Here is a 25,029-nt window from a genome sequence, read left to right as displayed (position 1 = left end):
CAACCTTCTGATCAGTAGCCCAACACCGTAACCACTGAGCTACAACATCTTACTTAATCGATTGTTACCACATCTTACTTACTCGTATCTTATGTATGATGTACCATGTAATTCTTTCTAATGTTGAAATTTTTATTTTATTTTATAAAACTGTAGTTGTTAATCTACTAATTAGGAAACAATGCATTGATGACAGATTTTATCATGCTTAAAAAAACTGAAAAGGCACAAATTGGATTGTAATCAGTGTTCATTCGTTGCCTCAAAGGTCAGTTTAATTGTGCATTACTATAATAATATGACCCTTTGACCTCCTAATTTGCTGTGAATCAAAATGTTAAATCTGACCTGAGTCCATATAGCAGTGTTATATATGTTAATGGTGGTGATGCATCATTTCTTTCTTCATATCTCTTTACATGTAAGACTCTGGTGTAAGTATACCTAACGTAATATGATTATCTTCTTAAAAGGCACAGAGGATAATGTCATTGCATCTCTCTCAAGAGGATTATGGAGGATTTTCCTATCTAAACCAATAAGATTATTACTTTGATAGCAACACAACATTGTTTACTGATAGGAAAAGTCTGATTATCTTTCTTTAACTTTCCTTTTTCTCAACAAAGAAAAAATCAAGGTACCTTTTAAGAACTATGGATCAGAGCAGTGATTGTTCATCTCACTAGAGGTTAAAAAGCCTGTCGAGATATGACTGATGACCAACTGTTAAAGCAATTAAGAGCTAGATGAAAATGCCCTTGAGATACAAACACGCTGTTTCAGTTGAGGATCATTATATGTTCTTTTATGTAAATTCTATCCATCTATATTATGAACCACATGATGAGGACTCGGGGCACATGGCAAGGAACAACCTGAGTGGGGTGCCAACCCATTATAGGGCACAATCACAATCACACACATACAGATACACTAATATACTACAGATGATCTAGAGATGCCAACCATTCTACACACATGACTAGCAGATATAACCCCCAAAGCACGGGGAGAACATGCAATGTAAATTTATGTAAATTTTATGTAGTAAAAATTAATTATTGGCAACCTTCAAGGGAATGCACAGATTATATAAAATAAACATTACATACAACAATGTAATGTTTTTACTCAAATAGTGAAATATGTGGTAAAGATTTTGATTCAGATTCACTTTTAGTCATTGATTGATTCAGATTCAGATTTAGTCATTGGGACATATGACACATTTGAAATACATTATCCATTATCATGGGGCAGAGGTTGATGTTTGTTGACCAGCATAAGTCAGTGCAAGGGAACGAATATAAAAATACATAAACAGGTAACATACCATTAAACACTACCAGCTCAAAAAACCTTCGGAAAAAGGTAAAAGTAAGTAAAAAGGAAAAAAGCACCCAATGCACACCATAAAATCTGGAGATGGGTCACTGATTCTTTTGATTTGTTAAGGTAAAGATTGGTGAATATCAGTAGCTTTGTGAATCCTGTCTCAGAATATTTTTACTCAAAGCCTGATTGCCTCTTCCTGGAGGTTAAAGGCAGCATAACACTTGCACAAACCTATGAATATAAAGGACCTTGAAATGTTACACATGGTGGAACGTTTGTTAGACGTGAGTCTAAAGAAGAGACTAATGGTTATTGTTTTTTGTTATTTCTTATCATAAAAATGAAATATTAGTCACTCTATGGCATTCAGTTTTTGATCATTTTCCTAAAGGGTACCAATAATTCTGCAGTACAAATATAGTAGTTTCTTTTTTTTAGGTTCGTTTAAAAAAAGAAGAAGCTTGAAATAATGCAGTGATTGTCAGCAAAAGCCCAGTATCCCAGGGAGAGATGCATTACAGCAGATTTTATAGTTCACTAGTGGACTGTGTGAAAGTCCTTCACACTTCTTTCCCCAGATAATGAATGGATCTTAAAACTGGTAGAAGCTTTGAGATACACACACAAATAAAAGGGAGAGAGAGAGAGAGAGAGAGAGAGAGAGAGAGAGAGAGAGAGAGAGAGAGAGAGAGAGAGTCAGAGATTCAATGAATTTCAATTGAGTTGTGGCCAATAAGACACATGACTGTGCAGGGTACAGCTGATCTAGCCCTGTAAGAGAAGCCAATAAGCTGAGCTGGTTCCTATTGACCAGAGAATACTTATGGCACATCAATATTATAAATGAATGCTGAGAATTTTGCTGTGATTGATTCAGTACTTTGCCAGATTATGCAACAGATTAGGTAATTAAATTCTACATCCATCTTTGGACTGAACAATGGCCCAATTACATGATTTATACAATGATAGAACGCTGCACAGCAGTAAGTGTACCACCCACTTAGGGACTGTTTCATGTGATCAAACTATCAAGGATCCAGTAAGCAATGTATTGGATTGTGAAAGTACAGAGAAAAGAAGAGAAGTGGCTCTGATTACTGCTAATATACGGGGAAGCAATGTCAGAAACGCAATTCTCAATACAGATCTCACTCACCCTCTTCCTCAGATTGTAGGTGAGCACCAGGTTACGTGAGAAGTGATTGGAGAAGGCTGTGTAGAACTCCAGGACTTTTTGTAAGGCATCACGTTTGATGATATGAAGATCACAGTAGGTTAGTGCACGGACGTTGGCGCAGGCCTGCGCTAAGTTTGATTCCTTCCAAAACACATCTCCAAACACATCACCCTTTCCTAAGAGATCCAGAGAGGGAGGGAGGGACAGAGCGAGAGAGAGAGAGAGAGAGAGAGAGAGAGAGAGAGAGAGAGAGAGAGAGAGAGAGAGAGAGAGAAATTCAAATTCATGCATTAACTTATTAAATATGATCACAACATACATGAATGTGTACTAAATGTCAGCTAAGCATTTGTTCAATTAATGTGTTCCCGGTGGGGCTAAAAAAAATCTAGCTAATGTTTATAAATGAGATTAAATGTTAATCTTAAATGTGCTGGACCATGATGCTAAGTCAAACATGAAGCATAATCCTAATATACTGATCACATTTGTTTTTAACTACAAATCATCAATTTTCTTATATGTTGCTGCAACAGTACAAACATCCAGAACAGGAACACAGCCAACAGTAAAGAAATCACACCATATACTGAGTCAATCTGAATGGATATTAATGAACATATATTCAGATTGTACTATAAAGTGCAAAAGTTTGTACCCCTATAGCTTTTGGATGAAATAAATAAGGATTTCACACAACAGACTGTGCTATCAGATTCCTCTGATACCACACTAATCTGTGGTAAACCATTACAACAAATCATAATACATTGTAAATAAGTTATTTCCTATTATCACTTAACAGCTAGATAAAACGTCATTCCATCACCAGCCTCACTTTTATCTCTTTCCTCAAATTAATTTAACAAAACAAGCAGCTTTCTAACTTACCAAGAAACCAGAAAGTAAAACTGTCTTGTCTTTAAGACTCTTTAGGTCTCTAAGTATCTTTTCTTCAACATGGTAAAAATCTGTACATTATTAGGCTTTGATTATTTATATCTATATCATAATATTGACTGACATTTTTGTGCCCTCTTAATGTTGTCCCAAAAGTATGCAAACATCACAGAAAATACTCTTATTAAATAATGTATTAATTAAATAATATTAATATTATGAATATTAAATAGAACGCCAATTAGAATGCCGTTAACATATTATTCATGCATGAAGTTAAACAGTTAAAGACTATATTTTTAGTTGTATGCAAGTCTAAACTGCAATTTTAATGGGAATTAAAGCTGTCATATACTACATATTCCCTTTTCCTTAAAGGGTGCTTTAAGAGATCTTATATGTGCATTTAGCCAATAAGGACTGAGTCAGCAAGTCTTTAATGAACAATCTCTTTTCTTGCTTTGGTGAGCTCATCTCGCTGTATACCGTCCACACAGTAATTAGGTACACCACCACAACCCCACAATATTAAGATTTGGAGCCTATGCATATGAAAATGTGACCGTGGCTCATGTGCACATGCAGCTGGCAGCAGGACTGCTGGGGTACGACTATAATTGAATGCATCAAAAGACTATGAAGCACATGTGACAATGAGAATCTGAAGCTGCCCCCAGTAACAAAAGACATCCAGTTGCTGAATCCATTGTGCTAAGGGCTATTTGTTCCATTATAGGGGAAAACACATTCATTAGTGTAAGTGCTTAAATGCAGCCAAGCTCATGGAACATGAAAAATGAACATTTGTGCCATTTGCCAGTTACCAGCATACAACATTTATCTTCTTCACCCACAATCTCAATCTGTTTATATCTCATACAGCAAGGACAAAAAAAACAACATGGCATGGTAAAGGAAACAAACTATTCAAGCAGTTAAAGATATGTTCCACTTTCTGACTACAGTCTGGACACATTCAGAGTCCCGCATTCAGAATCAGAATCAGAAATACTTACTTAATACTTAATAATCCCTTGGGGGAAATTGGGTTAGGGTTAAAAAAAAAGAAGAATAAGACTATATGCTAAGATAATATATACAAAAATATATAAATAAAACTAAGATGTAAATAATTATACAGGTAAAGGTATAATGTTGCACAGAAATATATGATTACATTTACATTTACATTTACAGCATTTGGCAGACGCCCTTATCCAGAGCGACGTGGATTAAATGCTTAAATCTCTATCGTTGGATACATTAATGCTGGCTCACTAGGTTACATACTTACGATACCATGAGTTTAAAACATTGTTCAAAGTTACAATGAAAAACGTTTTAAAGTTGTTTTTTTTTGTTTTTTTTTTATAAATGCAAAAAATAGGGAAAGAAGTGCTAGTTGAAGTGTTTCCTGAATAAGAGGGTCTTCAACTGCAGTTTGAAAATAGCCAGTGACTCAGCTGTCCGGACGCCTAGGGGAAGTTCATTCCACCACCTTGGTGCCAGAACAGAAAAGAATCTTGTAGTATACTTGCCTCTTACCCTGAGAGATGGTGGAACCAGTCGAGCAGTGCTGGTAGATCGGAGGGTGCGGGGTGCAGTGCGAGAAGTGATGAGGGCTTTGAGGTAAGAGGGAGCTGGTCCGTTTTTGGCTTTGTAGGCCAGCATCAGTATTTTGGCAGAAGGGTTGTATGCGAGAACTTAGGCAGGTTGAAAACAAGCCGTGCAGCTGCATTTTGGATCATTTGCAGAGGACGGATCGCGTTCATAGGTAGACCTGCCAGTAGTGAATTGCAGTAATCCAGTCTAGAAATGACAAGAGACTGAACAAGTACCTGAGCAGCCTGTGAGGACAAAAATGGCCGAATCCTTCTAATGTTGTAGAGAAGAAAACGACATGAGCGAGTCACATTAGCAACATAAGAGGAAAAGGACAGTTGATTGTCCATGGTTACCCCAAGGTTGCGAGCTGTGGCTGAAGGGGAGATCAGATCGTTGTGCAAGGATATAGCAAGGTCATGACCTGGGGATGAATCACCTGGGATGAACAGCAGTTCAGTTTTGCTAGGATTGAGCTTTAACTGATGAGCATTCATCCATGATGAAATTTCTGCCAGACATGCTGAGATCCGATCAGAAGCTGTGGTATCTGAGGGTGGGAAAGAGAAGATAAGTTGTGTATAATCAGCATAGCAGTGGTAAGAGACCCCATGTGAGGAAATAACTTCACCAAGAGAGTGAGTATACAGGGAGAAAAGAAAAGGACCGTGTACTGAGCCCTGTGGGACACCAGTTGAGAGTCTGCCTGGAGCAGATGTCACCTCCTCCATGTTACCTGATATGAGCGTCCTTCCAGGTAGGAAGCGAACCATTCCCAAGCTGATCCGCAAATCCCAAGATTCCTGAGGGTGGACAAGAGAGTCTTGTGGTTGACCGTATCAAACGCTGCTGAAAGGTCAAGGAGGATAAGAACGGATGACAGTTTGGCTGATCTAGCAGCATGTAGTTTCTCAGAGACATCCAAAAGGGCTGTCCCTGTGGAATGAGCTGCTTTAAAGCCAGACTGGTTGGGATCTTGGAGGTTGTTCTGTGAGAGATAGACAGACAGTTGATTATAGACAATTTTTGAAAGAAACGAGAGAAGTGATACTGGTCTGTAGTTACTGATGTCTGATGGATCCAGAGCAGGTTTCATTAGGACGGGAATAACCCTTGCGCTCTTGAAAGTACAGTAGTTGGTACCTGACTAGATGCTATGGATCTATTGATGATAGTGGTGATGAAGGGCAGAAGGTCTTGCGAGATGGTCTGGAGCAAAGTGGAAGGGAGTGGATCAAATGGGAAGGAGGTAGGATTGCATGAGTTGTAAAATCTCTTCTGCTGCTACAGTTGAGAAATGTGACAACGAAGGAGTGGGGGAATCCATACTGTGAGATGTAAGTGCAGTCAGGGCAGAAGTGAAGGTCCTGCAGATTTCCTCAATCTTCTCATGGTAGAAAGAAGCAAAGTCTTCTGCAGTTAGATAGGATGAAGAAGATGGAACTGGGGGTTGAGCAGAGAAGAGATGATGTTGTGGAGCTTCCAAGGGTCTTGAGACAAAGCTTCAAGCTTTTCCTTGTAGAAGGAAGTCTTGGCAGAAGTCACATCTGAGGAGAACTTGGCCAGGAGTGTAGGGTAAGAATCAAGATCTGCATCAAGTTGTGATTACTTCCACTTTCTCTCTGATGATCTTAGCTCTCTTCGATTGTTGCACAGCACATCTGAAAGCCAAGGAGCAGAACAAGAATCTTTTTGCTGTTGCATGCTGGGGCAGCAGACTGTAGCTGAATGTAGCTGATGCCAACAGTTATACATGTTGTTATACAGAGGATTTAAAAAGTCTGATGGACACAGGTAGAAAGGATTGGTTGAATGAGTCTGTGACTGGACGTATTCCTGTATCTGTCCAGGACATCATGGAGCAGTTGTCTGAGATGCCCAATAGCTTTGACAGCATCCTTCCTTCTGACACTACAGTCGGATGAGTTGGCATCAGCTACTTGCAGTCTGTTGGCAACAACTACATTCAGCTACAGTCTGCTGCCCCAGCATGCAACAGCAAAAAGATAGCACTGGGTCAGGGTCACATTGTCCTGCAGATGTTGAAGGACCTCAGCCTCCTTAGAATGTAGAGGCAAAGATCTCAGAAAAAAGCAGGCCAGTGTCAATTCCTTCTTTACAGTCATTAAACTGTACACCAGATGCAGATTCACTGTAACTGAGTCCAGTCTCAATACTGCAGCAAGTGGAGGTGTTTTTCCTAATAGAGCACCACTGAGGAGTTTAACCTCATATACTGAGTTAATTAAATGGCAAATGGATCTAGTAATTCAACTATGTGTGAGTGATTACTAGCTGGAATTCCTGAGGGTACTCCTGTCAAGTGTGAAGAAAACTGAAGGCTTTGCATTCACTTCGTCTGCGCTTAAAGAATTCATTATGCATTTAAGAATCCATATTTCAGGATTAGAGCTAAAGGAACAAGGGCAAAATACTGTATAAGAGGAAAGGCTGTATGTGAATGGATAAGGCAGGAGGTCATGAATAGAAATGTTTACTCGTTGACCATGAATTCCAAAAAGTATTCGATTTCTTTCCAAAGTTAAAGCAAAAATTGTTTCAGGATATCACTACAGTATATTTAATTGTGAAGCAAAAAAGCTTCTGAGCTACAAATTCAATTTCCCGCTTCAGTGTTTTTTGGGCCACATAGTTAATAACCATAGTAAATAAATGAGAGAAATATATGTGCAAAATAATAAATCCATTTGTTCTATTACACAAAAGCTGAAAGAATTGATTCTGAATGTGAGATCGCTCAGCACGTCACGGAAGTTCCTTGCAGCTTAATCATGCAAGGAGGATGTGATGTCTAGAAGATTTGCTTTTACCGCTAAATTCAACTCCAGCCTCAACAGCATCTGAAAATAAGCCTCCTTAAGCTGGCATGTGCTGATGGTTTGATTCTAAACTATCTCTAATGGGATTGGACAGTGACGCACAACACGCAGCTCCAAACCACTCTTCCACATAGCACTGATCATGACAAAATTCATTATACCATAGTGAATGAATTCTTTTTTTAGTCTTACAGAACAACAAAAACCCGAGGGAGCAATTTCTTCTCAACTTCATGTAACTGGTCCATTAAAATAAAAGTGTGTAGTCTTGTGCAGATGGTAGAATTGGCTTCAACTAGTGTAGAATATTTTCAGACTAACATCCACTATTGAATGAATCATCTTAATGAGCTTGAACTGGCATAACATTATACTGGACCCTACATTATGCAATTTTTTGTGGTAACCAAATCCTGTTGGTAAATTATTTAACTCACTTAGCATTTAAATAATAATAATAATAATAATAATAATAATACCACCCTTAGTGGCTAGCATGTTCACCTCACACTGCCAGGGATGAGGGCTCAATTCGCACGTCCACCCTGTGTGCACAGAGCATGCATGTTCTCCCAAGTGCTTTCAGCGGTTTCCTCTGGGTACTTTAGTTTCTCCAGTACTCCAGTATGTGTGTGTGTGTGTGTGTGTGTGTGTGTGTGTGTGTATGTGTGTGTGCGTTCTGTGATGGTCTGGTCCCCCGCCGTTTGCTTAGTCCCCTGGGTTAGGCTCCCATGACCATGTGTAGGAGTGAAGTGCTTCAGAAAATCAATAGATGGATGGATAATCCTACCTCAAGGTAGTGAAGAAAAAAAAAATCACTTTTCCATGGTGGTATGCAATGTAAATGCATAATGTACAGTAGGGTAATGTGATGTTCACTCTTCCTGTGTAATATTTATAGACTCATTAGTACACAAACACACCTGAATAGTAAGGCTACAATTCACTAAATCCCAAGTAACAAGTGATCATTTGCATGTTCAATCAGATAAATTAAATGCAGCTAGTGGGAGTGTTGCTGGAGCTTTAAAGACAATAATCACATGAAAGAGGTCATGGAGAAAACAAGCAGAGGTAGCATTATGTAAATAAGATCTGTTCTCAGCAACGACAGTATGATTTAATATTTAAAAAAAAACTCCTGCAAAGTATAACTCAGGTTGAAGGCTGTGGAAAAACAAATCTAAATAGGAATATATGAATAAAAGAATGTAGATATGAGTGAATATGTGAATGAAAAGCTATGTTGAAATGCTGTTGGCTTCAGATACACATGTACAGCTGTGGGAATGTGAGATATGAAACCAGCTTTTATTTTAATTCTGATAAACAATCTTAAAAAGATAAAAAGGAATAAACAATCTGATTTCTACAAATGAGGGAATTGTGACACTTGGTTCATTTTAACCCTCCAGGCATTTCTGAAGAAATGAACTGGAATTCATTCTCTAAAGTGACCAACAAACTGTACCTAGAATAGAAAAAATACACCACATTGTGTTTGTCATTGAATACATTGTGTTAAGTGACTATACTACGAATCCTCTTATTATTGTACAATTTGTTATTGTGCGTTTAATCCCCTATTGAAGGATTAGAACTGAAATGTAACCTTACATATACAGTCAGCTTGCTGTGAAACAACAAGAAATTAGAGATTTTTTAATCATGATTAATCTCATTATAATTATGGGTACATATCACATTTAAGTAAATATGGGGATGTAGGTAAGAGTGAAATATACAAAAGTATCTTATAATCGTATTGCTTATGAATGTCATATTTTATATATCTTTATTTTATGGCCTTGACTATTAATTGTTGTTCTACATTTATATCAGTGATTCCCAAACTTTGGAGTCAAACAACCCTAAAAATACCAGAATTATTTCAATTCCATTTTATTTTTATAGAATTTTTAACAGTGCACATCCTCAAAAAGCAGCTTTGCAGGAATATAACTTAGACATTTTAAATTTATCCCTAATGATCAAGCTAGGGTCATTGATAGCAAGGAAAATTTCCACAAGATGGTATGATGAAGAAACCGTGCGAAGAACCAGACTCAAAAGGGAACCCATCCTCATCTGGGTGACACTGGATAGTGCGATTATAAAAAAAAAAATAATAATAATAATTTTCCTTCTATAACCGTACTTTATTGCCATTGTGTAACCAGAAATTCATTCTCAACATCAGTTCTATCTTGCTTAAGATTTCAGCTGTTCACTGATGGAGAATGCAAAACTGATTGTGGCAATTCAATCCAAAGCTATCTACATGGTTTCTAAGTGGTAATGAATTTTCTGCGACCCCAAGCCTTGCCATTTTGGTTTCAACCTATTATTTACCCTCACGCTTGTAAATCAATGTCTAATAAATCCCTATGCATATCTTCCTGTTCGTTTTCTTTAATATTGTTATCCCCCTGAGTCAGAGCCTTTCAATGTTATTGAGGAACAAGCGAAGACTGATGGATGGACAAATTTGTCCATTTTTATTGCTGAACATTTAAGACTGCCAGATGCTTGCCGTATGTTCCAGACCTTGTATCAGATCTACTGAGTTGTAAATTTATTCAGTTAAAAAATTCAAGTATGGCTGAAGTATTCTGAAAAATCCACGTCATTCCTTGCACTTTTATATATTACATATTATATCAAAACAAATTTCTAAAACAGAAAAATTATCTTTAATGTACAGTCATAAAATAAATAGAGTATAAAACAGAGAACTCTTAAGAATATTTCTGAAATCAATCACACCACCACAAACCAATTTGACTACAAAAATCCCAGACTTCATAAATATATGCAAATCATTTATTGCATCAGCAAGCAGACATCCAAAATGACGTCCAATTAAAAAAATAAAACTCCATATGGCTGGCCAAGAATACAATATTTAGAACCACTATGACGTGTTTTTTTCTTAGATGATTTTTTTTCTTTCTTTTTTAATTTTTCAGATAAACTCAGTCATGTGAATAACTTCCTGATTGGTGTTCGATACAGGACAGATTAACAAATTAAATGATTTTGCTACTAGCAATGTTACTAATGTGAAGCAGTTAGACAACAGCAAGCACCTTGCTCGCATTTTACCCAGGATTAGTAAATAATACTGGATAAACATAATCTGATGTCTGTAACGATTCTCAGTTATCCAGGTGAGGTTACCTAGAAGTTGATTCATGTCATGATGGAATCGTTTCAGTGAGTCTGATAGAAACGTTGGTGTCATTGGGGTAATAATCTTTCCTGGTGGACCTGTAAAGAGGTCTTGATCTTTTTGAGCATGGATGAAAAAGCAGCATAAAATATAAAAGACGGGCTGTGACTAAGACCTTCACCTCTGTTGAGATTTTTTACCTAGACACAGATGGCCTCCATCAACCCTCTCTTAAAACGTACCATTTCACAGGTCCACCATGAAAGCCACACCTAAGGACTCCTACTACTACTACGCTTACATTATTTGAACGTTACCCCTAATGACCCTCCATACTTTGGCTACATTCTCTCCATACTCTCCTTTCTCTGGGGTTGTTACAGTACATCCTACTGGCTCTCCTTACTCCAAATGACTTCCCTATTCTCACCTTCTCCATTGTTCCCCTAACAAGTTCCCCTATCCAGAGAGGGAAGGATCATTGACCCTGGAGGATACAAATTTGTGGATTCCTGCCAAATTCCTTCAGACTGAAGAAGCTGCTCAGATGAGTAGTTGCTTACATTTATAGCTTACAAGAAAGAAGTCCAATTGACGTGACTTAACCTCCAGTTTCACACTGTACATTCCTAAACTCTGAGTTAACGTTCTTATTTGTTTATTTGCATGGTGCCAACAACCATTACTGGTTAAATACAGCACATGATCTGTTCAAATGATGGCTTTCACATCACAAATTATCAGTAAGTTCCTTAAATACTGGTGTATTTCTGACTGTTCTATTCAGTCCTGAACAAAAACTTTCTGACCAAAGGTTTCTGTACGGTGGCCGGGAAGTGCAAAACAAATTAACAAAACCCAAACCAAATTAACAAAACCGAAAACACATTAACAAGTCAGACAACCCGGAAGAGGTTGGTATAATTTGTGAATGGAAACTTACCATCATCGGACGAGACACCTTTCATTCACCTTTATATCTTTAATGACAGTCGTCTTGTCCAATGATCGGTAAGTTTCCATTCACAAACTATACCTACCGCTTCCGGGTTGTCTAAACCGGTGCATGAAACACATTAACAAATCAGAAAACAAATTAACAAATCAGAAAACAAATTAACAAATCAGAAAATACAACGACATTTCAGACAACCCGGAAGCGGTTGGTATAGTTTGTGATTGGACTTTGTCACTCAAAGTATACATGAAGTTCAACAGTCTGAAACAGGGAAAAGTTGGAATGGATTGATGGAATGGATTACTGTGGATTAATTCTGTTATTTTCTTGAACGGAGAACTTTATTTAAACGGAGAACTTTACACATTACACATAAGATTCCATACCTGTATATCTTGAGTGACAGGTGTCTTGTCCAATGATCGGTAAGTTTCCATTCAAAAACGATACACTACCGTTTCTGGGTTGTCTGACTTGTCGTTGTGTTTTCTGATTTGTTAATTTGGTTTGGGTTTTGTTAATTTGGTTTGGGTTTTGTTAATTTGTTTTGGGTTTTGTTAATTTGGTTTGGGTTTTGTTAATTTGGTTTGGGTTTTGTTAATTTGGTTTGGGTTTTGTTAATTTGGTTTGGGTTTTGTTAATTTGGTTTGGGTTTTGTTAATGTGTTTTCGGTTTTGTTAATTTGGTTTGGGTTTTGTTAATTTGGTTTGGGTTTTGTTAATTTGGTTTGGGTTTTGTTAATGTGTTTTCGGTTTTGTTAATTTGGTTTGGGTTTTGTTAATTTGTTTTGCACTTCCCGGCCACCGTATTTCTGACCAAAACTGTAATAATAAAAATATCTTGTCTTTAGTCCAACTGATGTGTTTTTGTTAACCTATATGACTTTTTTTTCTCCCTCTCAAAAGCTGAAACTACGATTTACACAACATATGTAGTTTCTGTGTCTGTACGAAGCACATACTATGGAGGCACACATTGTGCAATTTCTGTTAGTTTGTCTGTTGCTAAGCACATAGACTAGTATCTAGTGTTACTCTAACACCACATTGTTTCACACTGTACACATTTACCGCCAATAAAGCATTGCTAAACATGCTTTTACAACCCAATGTAAAAAAGCAGAGCTAATCCTTACTTTTAAAATACAAGTATTAAATGCTCCTCTACCTGATGTTAAATTAGATTTGATTAACTCAATTTTTTTTCTGTGAAAAATGCAAACTAATGTTTTCCAGTGGGGCTGTCCAGAGGGATAATGACTATACTTCGTGGGGAAATAATGTGGTATGAGCAGCATTCAGATTAACCTACCCAATATGGCAACCACTTCATCATCTTGAATGACCTCCAAGGATCCCGACACCACAAAGCAGAGACTGTCCACGCTTTCACCTGCATGGTAGATGAGGTCCCCTGGAGCACAATGAATGGTCTGAAACTCCATGGCAAGAGCCCTCAAACACCCATCGCTAGCCAAGCGGAAAGCAGGATGCTCTTTGAACACCTTCCTGTTGAGATGGACACAGATATCCGCTCGCATATCCTTTGGGCAGATCTGCAACACCTGAAGGAAAACAGAGAAAAGGGCCAATCCTTTACCTCCAAAGTGCCTCTGATGGATGTTTCTTTTAGATTTGTTTCTTTTTCAATAATCAGAACTAAGAATGATGGATAAGTCTTAAGTCAGACTCGGATCGTAATCCTTTTGCTAGAATGGAAGCCATCCTAAAAGGACATCTGAACTCATGCCAGACTTCTTGTACACTGTGATTTTCAGAAAGTTTAACATAACATTTTAAGTGTTATCTTGAACACGTAAAACACATTTGTCTCTTTGCTACGGATGTTATTGCAACGGGATGACAAATGAGACAAAGTGATAGTTAGAGTGAGTGATGAAAACAAGCTCCTTGCACACAAATTATAGTCACTTGACAGAACTTGGCACAAGGTACCTTGTCAGTGTCGATTCCCCTGGACATGGACCAAGTGGAGACAATGTAGTCCATGACTCTCTCACTAAGCCCCTTAGGGACCTGGTAGAGCTTCAGGAAATCTCTCACACTGTTCAACATCTCATGGTAACGGTTAGTATTAGCGTACATCTGCTGGAAGATAGTGGTCACATTTCCAAAGATGGTAGCATACAAAAGGGCTGGAAAGACACAAACAAGGATCATAAATCAAAGTGATTATAAATAACAATTAATGAGTTTCAAATATTTTTTTATATATTTTTGTTCTATTTTTATTTTTCTATTAAATATTCACCCCACCAATATAAATAAAATAAATACTACCACTTGCTTGTACAATCTTTTTATATTCGGAGTCCAAGTTCTGTTACAATGCAAATTCTATTACAAATCTATTAACAGTCAATAAAATTGAGCTACAAACAAATACTGCATGTTCAGCAATGGCCCTTCAGATTGATTCCACCTCTGACAATTAGTCCCTACAGGTCAGCACTTTTTCATAGCCATGTCACCCTCTGTCCTCTCCAGATGCCCCTCTTCCAAGCCAAGCTGATAACAAATCAATTCTGGCTCTAGCTATACCAGTGACAGATGAGCCTGCTGGATCCCATTTCAAGTTAAGTGAAGCATGATGACTACTCTGCACTCTGCATTAATGCAGTGGACACTTGGTACAGTGCCAGATTGTTTAGCTTCTCCTGGCATGGTGTATCCCTTGCTGCTCCAGAGAACAGTGTGCAACCTTGCCAAAGGAGATTCACAGCAAAGGTGTGTTTGCATGTTAGTCACAGTGTGGGATTAATGGCAACTTCATGCAGACATTAAGTACACACCAGGTCGACAGCTTGAGAATAGGTTCTGTCAGGGCCTAAAACTGGAGGCGTTCATCATGGCCAAACAGCAGCATTGACCATCCAGTGAACAAGCACCTGACTACATCGGTGATGACAGTTGTACTGCTGTATTTATCCCAGCATGATGCAAAAGCACCAGCTATAATGGATGAGGTATATTCACAGAGGCAAGGCAATACTACCATTTCATGATATTACAGTTACTGTCACCTCATTGATCTCTAAATATTAAAAACATGGCAAGTTCTATTTCAAAGGCCCATATCCTTTAAAAAAACGAAAAGATGTAAGATAATGCATTTGAAAACATATTACATGTTAAATGTCAAAGGAAAATGGTCTAGGGACATGCCAGGATCTATGCACATGCATCTATATGAATATATAAATATGTAAACATTCCCATATCCTTCTTTCATTCATAGAAGAAGCTATTCACCTAGTAAACTAATGAGATCATAATATGAGCCTTAATTGGAAATATTTATGTAATATTTACAGAAGCAGTCTTTAGGGTCAGTGCATTAGTAAGTGTTTTGTTATGGCACAGTGTTGTGTTCAGCATCTTGTGAGTAAGCAAGTTGTGGTTTTTTTTTTGCTAAATTCAGAGAGCTACTGTTTACAGCTGATATAATGTAAGGACATTTCTAACAATAATTGTAACTATAAAGGGTTAAAAAGCATATTATTTCATTCATTAGTAATAAATAATGAAATTGTTGGGAAATCACTATGATTTCATAATAGTTTTATAAGTATATTATTTAAAATAAAGAAATTTATTTGTTATTATATAAGATAAGATAAGATAAGATAAGATAAGATAAGATATACCTTTATTTGTCCCACGATGGGGAAATTTCTTATATCTCATATAAATAATATGTTATTACAAAATATAAATTTCTTTTAGGAGTTCAAGACCCCTTGAGCTGTAAAAAGCAGTATTCCACAGACAATCACAGATTTCCCCTTAACATTCAGTTACCATGGTGATAAGTGCCATGTGTTTGATTTGGCTTATGATCTGGTCCTGTCTCAATTGGATTGGTTTGCTATCCAATTGTTTTCACTTATATTGCGTTAGTTCTTGATTTCTTTGTCTATGTATACCTTTCCTTTTGTTTCACTGAAATGTTTTATCATGTTTTTATATAGTTAATTCTGAGCTCTGGTTTTCATCCATATTATGGATTATCCATATTTATCTCTGCTGCCCACATTTTGACTCATGCTATGGACAGTGACTGTTTACATACCTTTACAAACATACATGTACAGCATTTGGTAGACATGTTTATGGAATTTTTTATACAATTAAGCGTTAAGGGCACCGCTCAGGGGCCCAGCAGTGGCAGCTTAGTGGACCTGGGATTCAAACTCTCAACCTTCTGATCAGCAGTCACCTTAACCACTAAACTACCAAACCTCTCAATATAAAATATGTAGGAAAGTGGTAGCACAGTGGTTAAGTTGTGAGTTTGAATCCCAAGCTGCCACTCCTGTGCCACTGAGCAAGGCCCTTACCCCTCAGTTGCTCAGCTGTATAAATGAGATAAATAAGTTGCTCTGGACAAGAGTGTCTGCCAAATGCCATGAATGTATATAAAAAAAAATCAATAAACTAAAAAATAAAATAACCACATTTAAATTAGTAAAATCGTTGGTGTTTGGGTTAAACACATTCAATTTAAATGACTAACTTAAGCCATCTTATAACTATAACTCAATAATGAATGTAACTTTGATAATTATGGGTCCTTATTTCCACTATTGTGACGATGTATTTTTAATGGCAGACCCCTGGCTATGCTTTACAGACACCTGGGCCCCACTTGGCTTTAGACCATATTTAAATATACAGAGATCGTCATGATCCAATCTCCGGGAAAACAGTGGAAGTTAGAAATGTGTGGTCATGGTGTTAAAACCTAAGTGTTACTAAAAGTTTAAGGGAAATAAACTGTCACTTAGATCCTGAAAGCGTAACTGAGAGTCTTTGGCTGAAACTCAACAGTAAAAAGTATTCCAAACCACACACATGATTTAGCCGTACTTTGGGGGCTGCTGTAACTGCGTAGTGTACAAAGCAAACTGGCAGTATAATTAGTGGTTTTTGTTGCTCACGGATCAAACACTATACTGAGTCATGGCAATGCCTACTTTCACTGGCAATAAAAGAATAACCCTTCTGATTATGTTGTGTGTGTGTGTGTGTGTGTGCCTGACAGTTTTAGATAACCTCGCTGTCTCCAATTGTTGTGCTAATACAAAAGAAGTGCCCCAGGATGGTGGTTGCTATGGTGATGTTAAACCTTTCCAAAACTGCATATGCATAGTTTTGATCTTGCATTGACAATTTCAAAATATCTAAAAGACAACATATACCTACATTGTATAAAGGAAAGAAAAAGTGGAAGTTTTACAGTTTTTTGCCATTACATTAAAAGTAGCTAACGCAAAATGCTTTAAAAAGCTAAAAAAAAAAAAGAGCAACGATAGGAAGCAAGTAACACACTGTCATCATATTTTCAGACCTCAAATGTGTTAGTGTTCTCTCCCATATTCTCTCAGTAAGACAACACTGCTTAAAGACCTTACAGCTGCAAATTAAAGACAAGCGCCCCTCTCAGCAGTTTGTAGCGGATCGTGTCAGCTAAAGCTCCGGATTTAGCACCCTGTCAGTTCCAACAGTTCCAGCTCATACAAATACTCTGCACTGGGCCCTGCAAGGCAGCACTTCGCAGCTTTCTCATAGACACACAGTTCTGCACCCATGAATTATCTCTCCAGTTTCTCCAGACAGCCATAATATCAAATGGAAATAATAGGGAGATGTCTGCTTAAGTCCAATCTCTCAGCTTTTTTTCCTGAGACAAAAGAGACCAGTAATCTTACATACATCTCCTACTGGGTTTCAGTAGAGATGTCATACTCTGTTCTCTTTTTATTACTGTTCATCACTACTAAGTTTACTATAAGTATGCTAATGTACTGTATATTTGCCATTTATTTTTGATATACACATATTTAAATACATGTGGAGAGGAGAATATTAACCTACATTTTGAATGTTACTTTAAGTATTTGGAGAAAACTATACTTTTTCCTTAGCTTTACTTTACCGACTACTTTTCTTTTACTTTATTTAACATGAACTGACATCACTATTTGCAATGTAAACGTGTCAGATTTAGCCAAATGGCTCAATTTCGGCTGAAATATTACAGCAAGAAAGAAAAAAATCCATAAAACAACATTAAAAGAACATAGTTACATAACACGTAAACCTAGGTTTTTAAGTGCGTAACTTTTAATCCATTAATAAGTTTTTCTGGGTACACTTTTTTCTAAAATACTAAATATTAGATTGATCTTTCCATATTTAAAAAAAAAATGCTACATTCCTAGTGCCATGTCAAATGTGTTATGAAACATATTTCAGATTTATGACCGTGTATGCCTGAATAATTTGGTTTCATATAGTCCTGAAGCTTCATACTTCTCATACAGTACAGCACATCCTTTCTATTTTCTCTACGGGTTTGCTGTTGTAATTAAATAATGATCGCTCTAATGGGCACTGTGTAGTCGCTGAGGTGTAGTGAAGTGTTTGAAATGTAGCCATCTAAGTCTCATGGGTTAGGAGGAGCGGAGAGGATGTTTTACTGACAGACGCTGAGGGAAAGGAAATGACAGGCAGCACTGAGACTACATGAGACAGAGCTTTAGCATGCTCTATCCTCAACTGTCACTACTGCGACTTGAACACCAGACAGACCTGCTGCATCTACCTTGAGCAAAGCCCTTAACCCTCCCTGCTCCATGGGCACTGTATCATAGCTTCGTCAGTTGAGATATGCGAAGAAAAGAATTGCACTGTGCTGTAATGTATATGTGGAAATAATAAAGCCTTCTATGCCCCCCATTCATTCATCCTTCTGTTCTGATATGAGACTTAACTGTGCGAATAAAAATGTATGAGTTCTATCATTTCTACATAAAAATCCAAAGATAACATGCTGATCCTAGTCATGACATACTTTAAACAGATAAATGCCCTGCAAGTTATTGTATTTTCAGCTATCATCTTCATCTTCAATATACAGTCATATGCAAAAGTTTAGGAACCCCTGACAATTTCCATGATTTTCATTTATAAATATTTGGGTGTTTGGATCAGCAATTTCATTTTGATCTGTCAAATAACTGAAGGACACAGTAATCTTTCAGTAGTGAAATGAGGTTTATTGGATTAACAGAAAATGTGCAATATGCAAAACAAAATTAGACGAGTGCATAAATTTGGGCACCCTTGCCATTTTGTTGATTTGAATACCTCTAACTACTTAGCACTGATTAATTGGAACACACAATTGGTTTGGTGGTTCATTAAGCCTTGAACTTCATAGACAGGTGCATCCAATCATGAAAAAAGGTATTTAAGGTGACCAATTGCAAGTTGTTCTCAACTCTCCTCTGAAGAGAGGCAACATGGAGGCCTCAAAACAACTCTCGAATGACCTGAGAACAAAGATTGTTCAACATTATGGTTTAGGGGAAGGCTACAAAAAGTTATCGCAGAGATATAAGCTGTCAGTGTCAACTGTGAGGAACATAGTGAGGAAATGGAAGACCACTGTGCATTGTTCAACAAGTCAGCGCACTTTGCACAAGGCGAAGCTGTACGGGAGAGTGATGTGAAAGAAACTTTTTCTGCACACACGCCACAAACGGAGTCGCTTGAGGTACACAAACGCACATTTGGACAAGCCAGCTTCATTTTGGAATAAGGTGCTGTGGAGTGATGAAACAAAGATTGAGTTATTTGGTCATAACAAGGGGCGTTATTCATGGCAGCAAAAGAACACAGCATTCCAAGAAAAACACTTGCTACCCACGGTAAAATTTGGTGGAGGTTCCATCATGCTGTGGGGCTGTGTGGCCAGGGCCGGTACTGAGAATGTGGTTAAAGTTGAAGGTCACATGGATTCCACTCAATATCAGCAGATTCTTGAGAATAAAGTTGAGGAATCAGTCACAAAGTTGAAGTTACTCCGGGGCTGGATATTTCAACAAGACAACGACCCAAAACACTGCTCAAAATCTAATCGGGCATTTATGGCATTTAATCGGGCATTAACAAGTACAATGTTCTGGAATGGCCATCCCAGTCCCCAGACCTGAATATCATTGAACATCTGTGGGGTGATTTGAAGCAGGCTGTCCATGCTCGGCAACCATCAAACCTAACTGAACTGGAGATGTTTTGTAAGGAGGAATGGTCCAAAATACATTCATCTAGAATCCAGACACTCATTACAGGCTATAGGAACCGTCTAGAGGCTGTTATTTCTGCTAAAGGAGGCTCTACTAAATATTGATGTGATTTTTCTGTTGGGGTGCCCAAATTTATGCACCTGTCTAATTTCATTTTGATGCATATTGCGCATTTTTTGTTAATCCAATAAACCTTATTTCACTACTGAAAGATTACTGTGTCCTTCGGTTATTTGACAGATCAAAATGAAATTTCTGATCCAAACACCCAAATATTTATAAATGAAAATCATGGAAATTGTCAGAGGTTCCTAAACTTTTGCATACGACTGTACTGTATCATCTTCAATAAGCGCATTAGACTGGTCAGGGTACAGTATATAGTGGATTTGTAGCTTATCCCAGGAATACTGGGCATGATTTATGAATACACCCTGGATGGGACACCAGTTCATTGCAGTGCATTATGAACACACACACAATTTGCATAACTAATACACCTACATGTATGTTTTTAACTAAGGAAAAGGGAGAAGTTGCAGAAAACCTATATGGATACTGAGAACATGCAAACTCTGGAAAGACACTAACATGAGCTCAAACCCTGGATCCTGGAGCAGTGATCCTGATCCACCATGCTTCCTAGTACGGTTTTCTTCATGACTAAAAGCACTGCACTGGTTTGTACCTAATAGTAAATGCACAGGCCATTTGAGATATCCCAAACAGGTGTAGAAGCAGATAAAAGAAAATCAACACAGCATGTCCTACATATAAATTTATCTTTATTGACTATGAAAATATATAAATGCACCAGGAGCATCATACCACAGAAAACCTGATCCAGATTCAGTCAATATCAGCCTACTTATTCATGAGTTCACTCACAGTAACTGCTTTTACAAGCATTTTTTTGGAGAAGGAAGGAAATTGGAGAACCTGTGGTCTCTGTCAGCATTTAAACATTATAAAATGAACAATTAGAGAGAAATAGCCTGTATTTCCTGCTGTGTCAAATCGTGCAGCAATGAGCTAAACAAAAAAAGTAATTTAAAATTAGCATGTATTCCCATGATTTATGCAAACGACATACTGTATGCTAAAATGATTAAATTCTATCCTCACATTTGCTACAAAGCAGTTTTAAAAATTCTTATATTATATTTTAACATGATGGAAACAACGAGTTTCCATCATTTAACACAACAAAAAGATGAAAATAATGTACTTAGACAAGTGATTTTTGAAAGCTTTTCTTTGAAAGCAAACAATTTTCTATGTACAAACTGATATGAAATAATACCAAAATTTTGTCTTTTGTTTGGTTTAATTCTTCAGTATAATTTTCAATAGCGTTCTTTTGAAATATCTCGGTTCACAAACAAGGTCTGAATATAAGACATGAGAATTAATGCAAATATTACAGTGGACAGTGGTAGTAAAGATGAGTAGTAAAGTGAACAGAGGCGGAGGCATGGCAAGCTCTGGATTCCCGGAGACACACTTAAAGTGCCTTAGCACTAAGGGAGGCGAAATTTTAGACTGTATTGACTCCCTGATACACGCTGAAGACCAGCTGCAGTGCCCTGCTTTAGCCATTCTTATTCACTGCCCTACATTACTCACACTGTATCAACCAAGAGTCAGACTAAGAGCAGCCCTAATATGCAAGATCCATTACCACACACACACACACACACACACACACACACACACACACACATACATTAAAAACACTGCAGTTCAGTGGCATGGTTCAGTGGCAACTGCTAAGATACCCACACATTGCATGCTTAAGCTGCATGCTGCTGGCTGAAGGGGTGACAGCCGTAGCACCAGCCTGATGTCTGTGTGGTACACCATCTCTGTCTCTGCATGATCCCCTGGCTTCCTGTCAGTCTCCCCTCCTCTCCTGCCAGCAAGTATCACCGTCAGCCCCAAGCAGGAACACACAACTTACCACAAGCACTCAAGAGTAACAACCAGACCAACACTTTAACACACAAAAACATGCACGCATATACAAAATAAACTGCATGCATGTGTGAATATTCATCCCGTCACACAAACACAGAGACAAAAACAGATGTGCTAGCTTAAATAGTTTATCACAGCTCAGAATGAGTTCTCTAAAACAAGCGAATATGTTTGCAAATGAATTTTTAAACGTAAACAGGACAATAAACGTAATTCGCTGCCAGTAAAATGTCTTTAACCTTAAATCTAGTTTATGTTTTATTAAAGCTTTTCTATATAACCCAGCACATCCTGGACAATGTAACACTTACATATTATATAAGTATACTTACACAAGGACTTGGATGAATGATAAAAAGTCTTCAATTGTTCATATGGATAAGTTTTCTGCAAAGAATTGTCTATTTTGAAAGGAGTCTCTAGGTTAAGTGCTTTGTAACAGTTAGAGGTAACACAGTTATTTTCTGATAAGATCACATTTTGAAGTGTTTTATTCCACATTACATTTTATTTAACAAAAATATCATGTCATACTTGTAAAGCATGTGTCGTAACATTTAGCATTGTGGAATGGTAGCCAAACAAGTTATTTCCTCTAATCACATTTTAGTTTGGTACTGAGAAACCACACAGTTCCTTTGAGTTATCAAGACAAAAAGCTGTGTGGTTTCTCAGTACCATGACAAGCTGACAAGGGAACAACTTTTATAGGTGCTAAAATGTGATTAGAGGAACTAACTTGTTTGGCTACCATTCCACAATGCTAAATGTTACGACACATGCTTCACAAGTATGACGTGATATTTTTGTTAAATAAAATGTAATGTGGAATAAAACACTTCAAAATGAGATCTTATCAGAAAATAACTAGCGTCGGGTGGTAATAGTAAATCCACTTGTGTTGAGCAGGATCACACCATGCCATCGTTGACTACGTTGTGTTCTATTCTTAATTTAATCACTCATTTCAAAAAACTTAAGATCATCTAATTGTCTAAAACAAAGTTTAATCAAAACCATAATCTCTGACACGTTTAATTTTTTCCTGGCCAAGCAACATCCGACTCCCTACAAATGTTTAATGTAGGTCAGCCCATCATCGTGCAGGTATCATATTATGTATAATCTAAAACCGAGGTAGTTCTATCCCAGACAATCTACCCAAATAATAAATTAGAGATACAACCTTGCCATTCCCTCTTCCCTGTCTCCCAGCACTGTAGTGTCCAGACAAGAGGAAAATACCATCTGAAGGGTGCCGTTTGCAATCTTGCAAAGAGTGGAAAAACAGAATCCTCTCAAAAACCAGACCCAATAGTGTAATCCATCACAGCCCCAAGGCTTTATTTCAGGACAGAATGCAATCTAGTTCACCTCTATATAGAACCAATGCACTACAAATTGCCTTTGCAGAAAGTGTGTTAATCATATTCTCTGTACAATGAACACACCTGCTATACTAAACAAGGGAAGGACACAATAAAGGCAAAACCATGTAAAGTTCAGACTATAATAGTCAGTAACTGCACAGTCACATTTTTTAGTTTTACAGGAATGTGTTTAATACTAGATAAAAATATACAAAGCCTCCATGCTTATAATGCATAATTGCAAGGACCCATTTCGCAGACTGCCAAACAATCACAGTGAGCCAAAGAACTAGGCACACTTGTACAATGGACAGAAGAACGTAACGTTTTATTTGTTTATAATGCAAATACAAATTGTCAGTCTTCTTTCCACTTGATTGAGAATCTATCTACAAACTACAGACATCATCACTGATGTTCTGCAAGCCTTGAAATGCAGCTGTTTTTAGTTTCGGTCAGTTTCAGGGGCTTTTTTGCTCTTACTAGGTGAATAGAGCATTTCAAGTTATGGCATATATGTAATTAGTAAGAAAAAAATCTAAATTTTAGCCTCAAAAGCAGTTTAAGGTTTGTAATTTTTTTTTCCTAAGGAGGCTTTCTTGTTATATAACATGTTTTTATAGCCACAATTTAATTAGCTTATTTCCATGCATTACTAGGTCAAAGCAATACATCATTTTTATTAACAATAGATTTGTCATCGTAATGGAAGTGTTGGAACTTAGCGAGTGAGTTGTGAGCACCAATATAAATTGAATGCTTAGGCGAGATTTACAATCTCCCATTGATTCTTAACCCATTTAAAATCTTATAATACTAAAGGTCACAGCCTGTGGTTCTTCTTATTAGAAAGCAAACTTATTTTCAAGAATTGTACTCACATCCGATCATCATCATGGCCACAGCAAAGATCTTCTCGCCGTCTGTAGTGGGGGCAATGTTGCCAAATCCAATGCTGGTCAGGCTGGTCATGGTGAAGTACAGTGAGGTGATGTAGACTGAGTCCTTGCTGGGGCCACCCTCCCACTTGCCTGTACCACTGGTGTTGAAACGGTATGGCGTGCCCACTGCCTCGCCTAGCATATACAGCCAGCTGTCAGTGCGCACCACATTGGCCTCCTCGTCAATGACCTCATAGTCGCCAATGCTGTACCAGATGCAAGCCAGCCAATGGGCGGCCAGGCCAAACACGCACACCAGCAGCACCAGCACTGCCGCACCATACTCGATGTAGTGGTCCAGCTTGCGGGCCACACGGCCTAAACGCAGGAGTCTCACCACCTTCAAAGAGCTGAAGAGACTACTGATGCCCTGTATACCAAACAATAAAGAAAAAATGAGGTGTAATGCTTTTGCAAATATATTCTCCTTCACTGAAATTAAACCTAATGCTTAGTTTAGACTAAACTTTGCACAATGTCTAGACATAACATAGAGTTTGATTTTCTAGTAACGTGACAAGCTGCACTCTTTAAATTCTTTAATTCATTTCAAATATTAATTTCAAGACAAATTAAAAAAACAGAGGCTATAGGGATAATGACTATTTCTTATTCATTTTCACATTAATGTTTAGGCA

At 37.6% G+C, this 25,029-nt stretch overlaps 1 protein-coding gene across 2 annotated transcripts in view; it reads right to left on the bottom strand.

The window, feature by feature from the left end:
- kcnh1b (potassium voltage-gated channel, subfamily H (eag-related), member 1b) overlaps positions 1–25,029 on the bottom strand; it is a 47,350-nt gene that overhangs the window by 10,505 nt on the left and 11,816 nt on the right. For both annotated transcript variants that reach the window (XM_060881040.1, XM_060881049.1), the window contains exons 7-10: positions 24,332–24,761; positions 13,946–14,145; positions 13,302–13,554; positions 2,498–2,694 (exon numbers count right to left, since the gene is read on the bottom strand). In XM_060881040.1, coding sequence (XP_060737023.1) covers positions 2,498–2,694; positions 13,302–13,554; positions 13,946–14,145; positions 24,332–24,761 — 1,080 coding nt within the window. The remainder of the gene's footprint in view (positions 1–2,497; positions 2,695–13,301; positions 13,555–13,945; positions 14,146–24,331; positions 24,762–25,029) is intronic.

Source organism: Tachysurus vachellii, chromosome 1 (genome assembly GCF_030014155.1).
Source record: "Tachysurus vachellii isolate PV-2020 chromosome 1, HZAU_Pvac_v1, whole genome shotgun sequence".
NCBI lineage: Eukaryota > Metazoa > Chordata > Actinopteri > Siluriformes > Bagridae > Tachysurus > Tachysurus vachellii.
This window is presented reverse-complemented; position numbering and strand designations above follow the sequence as displayed.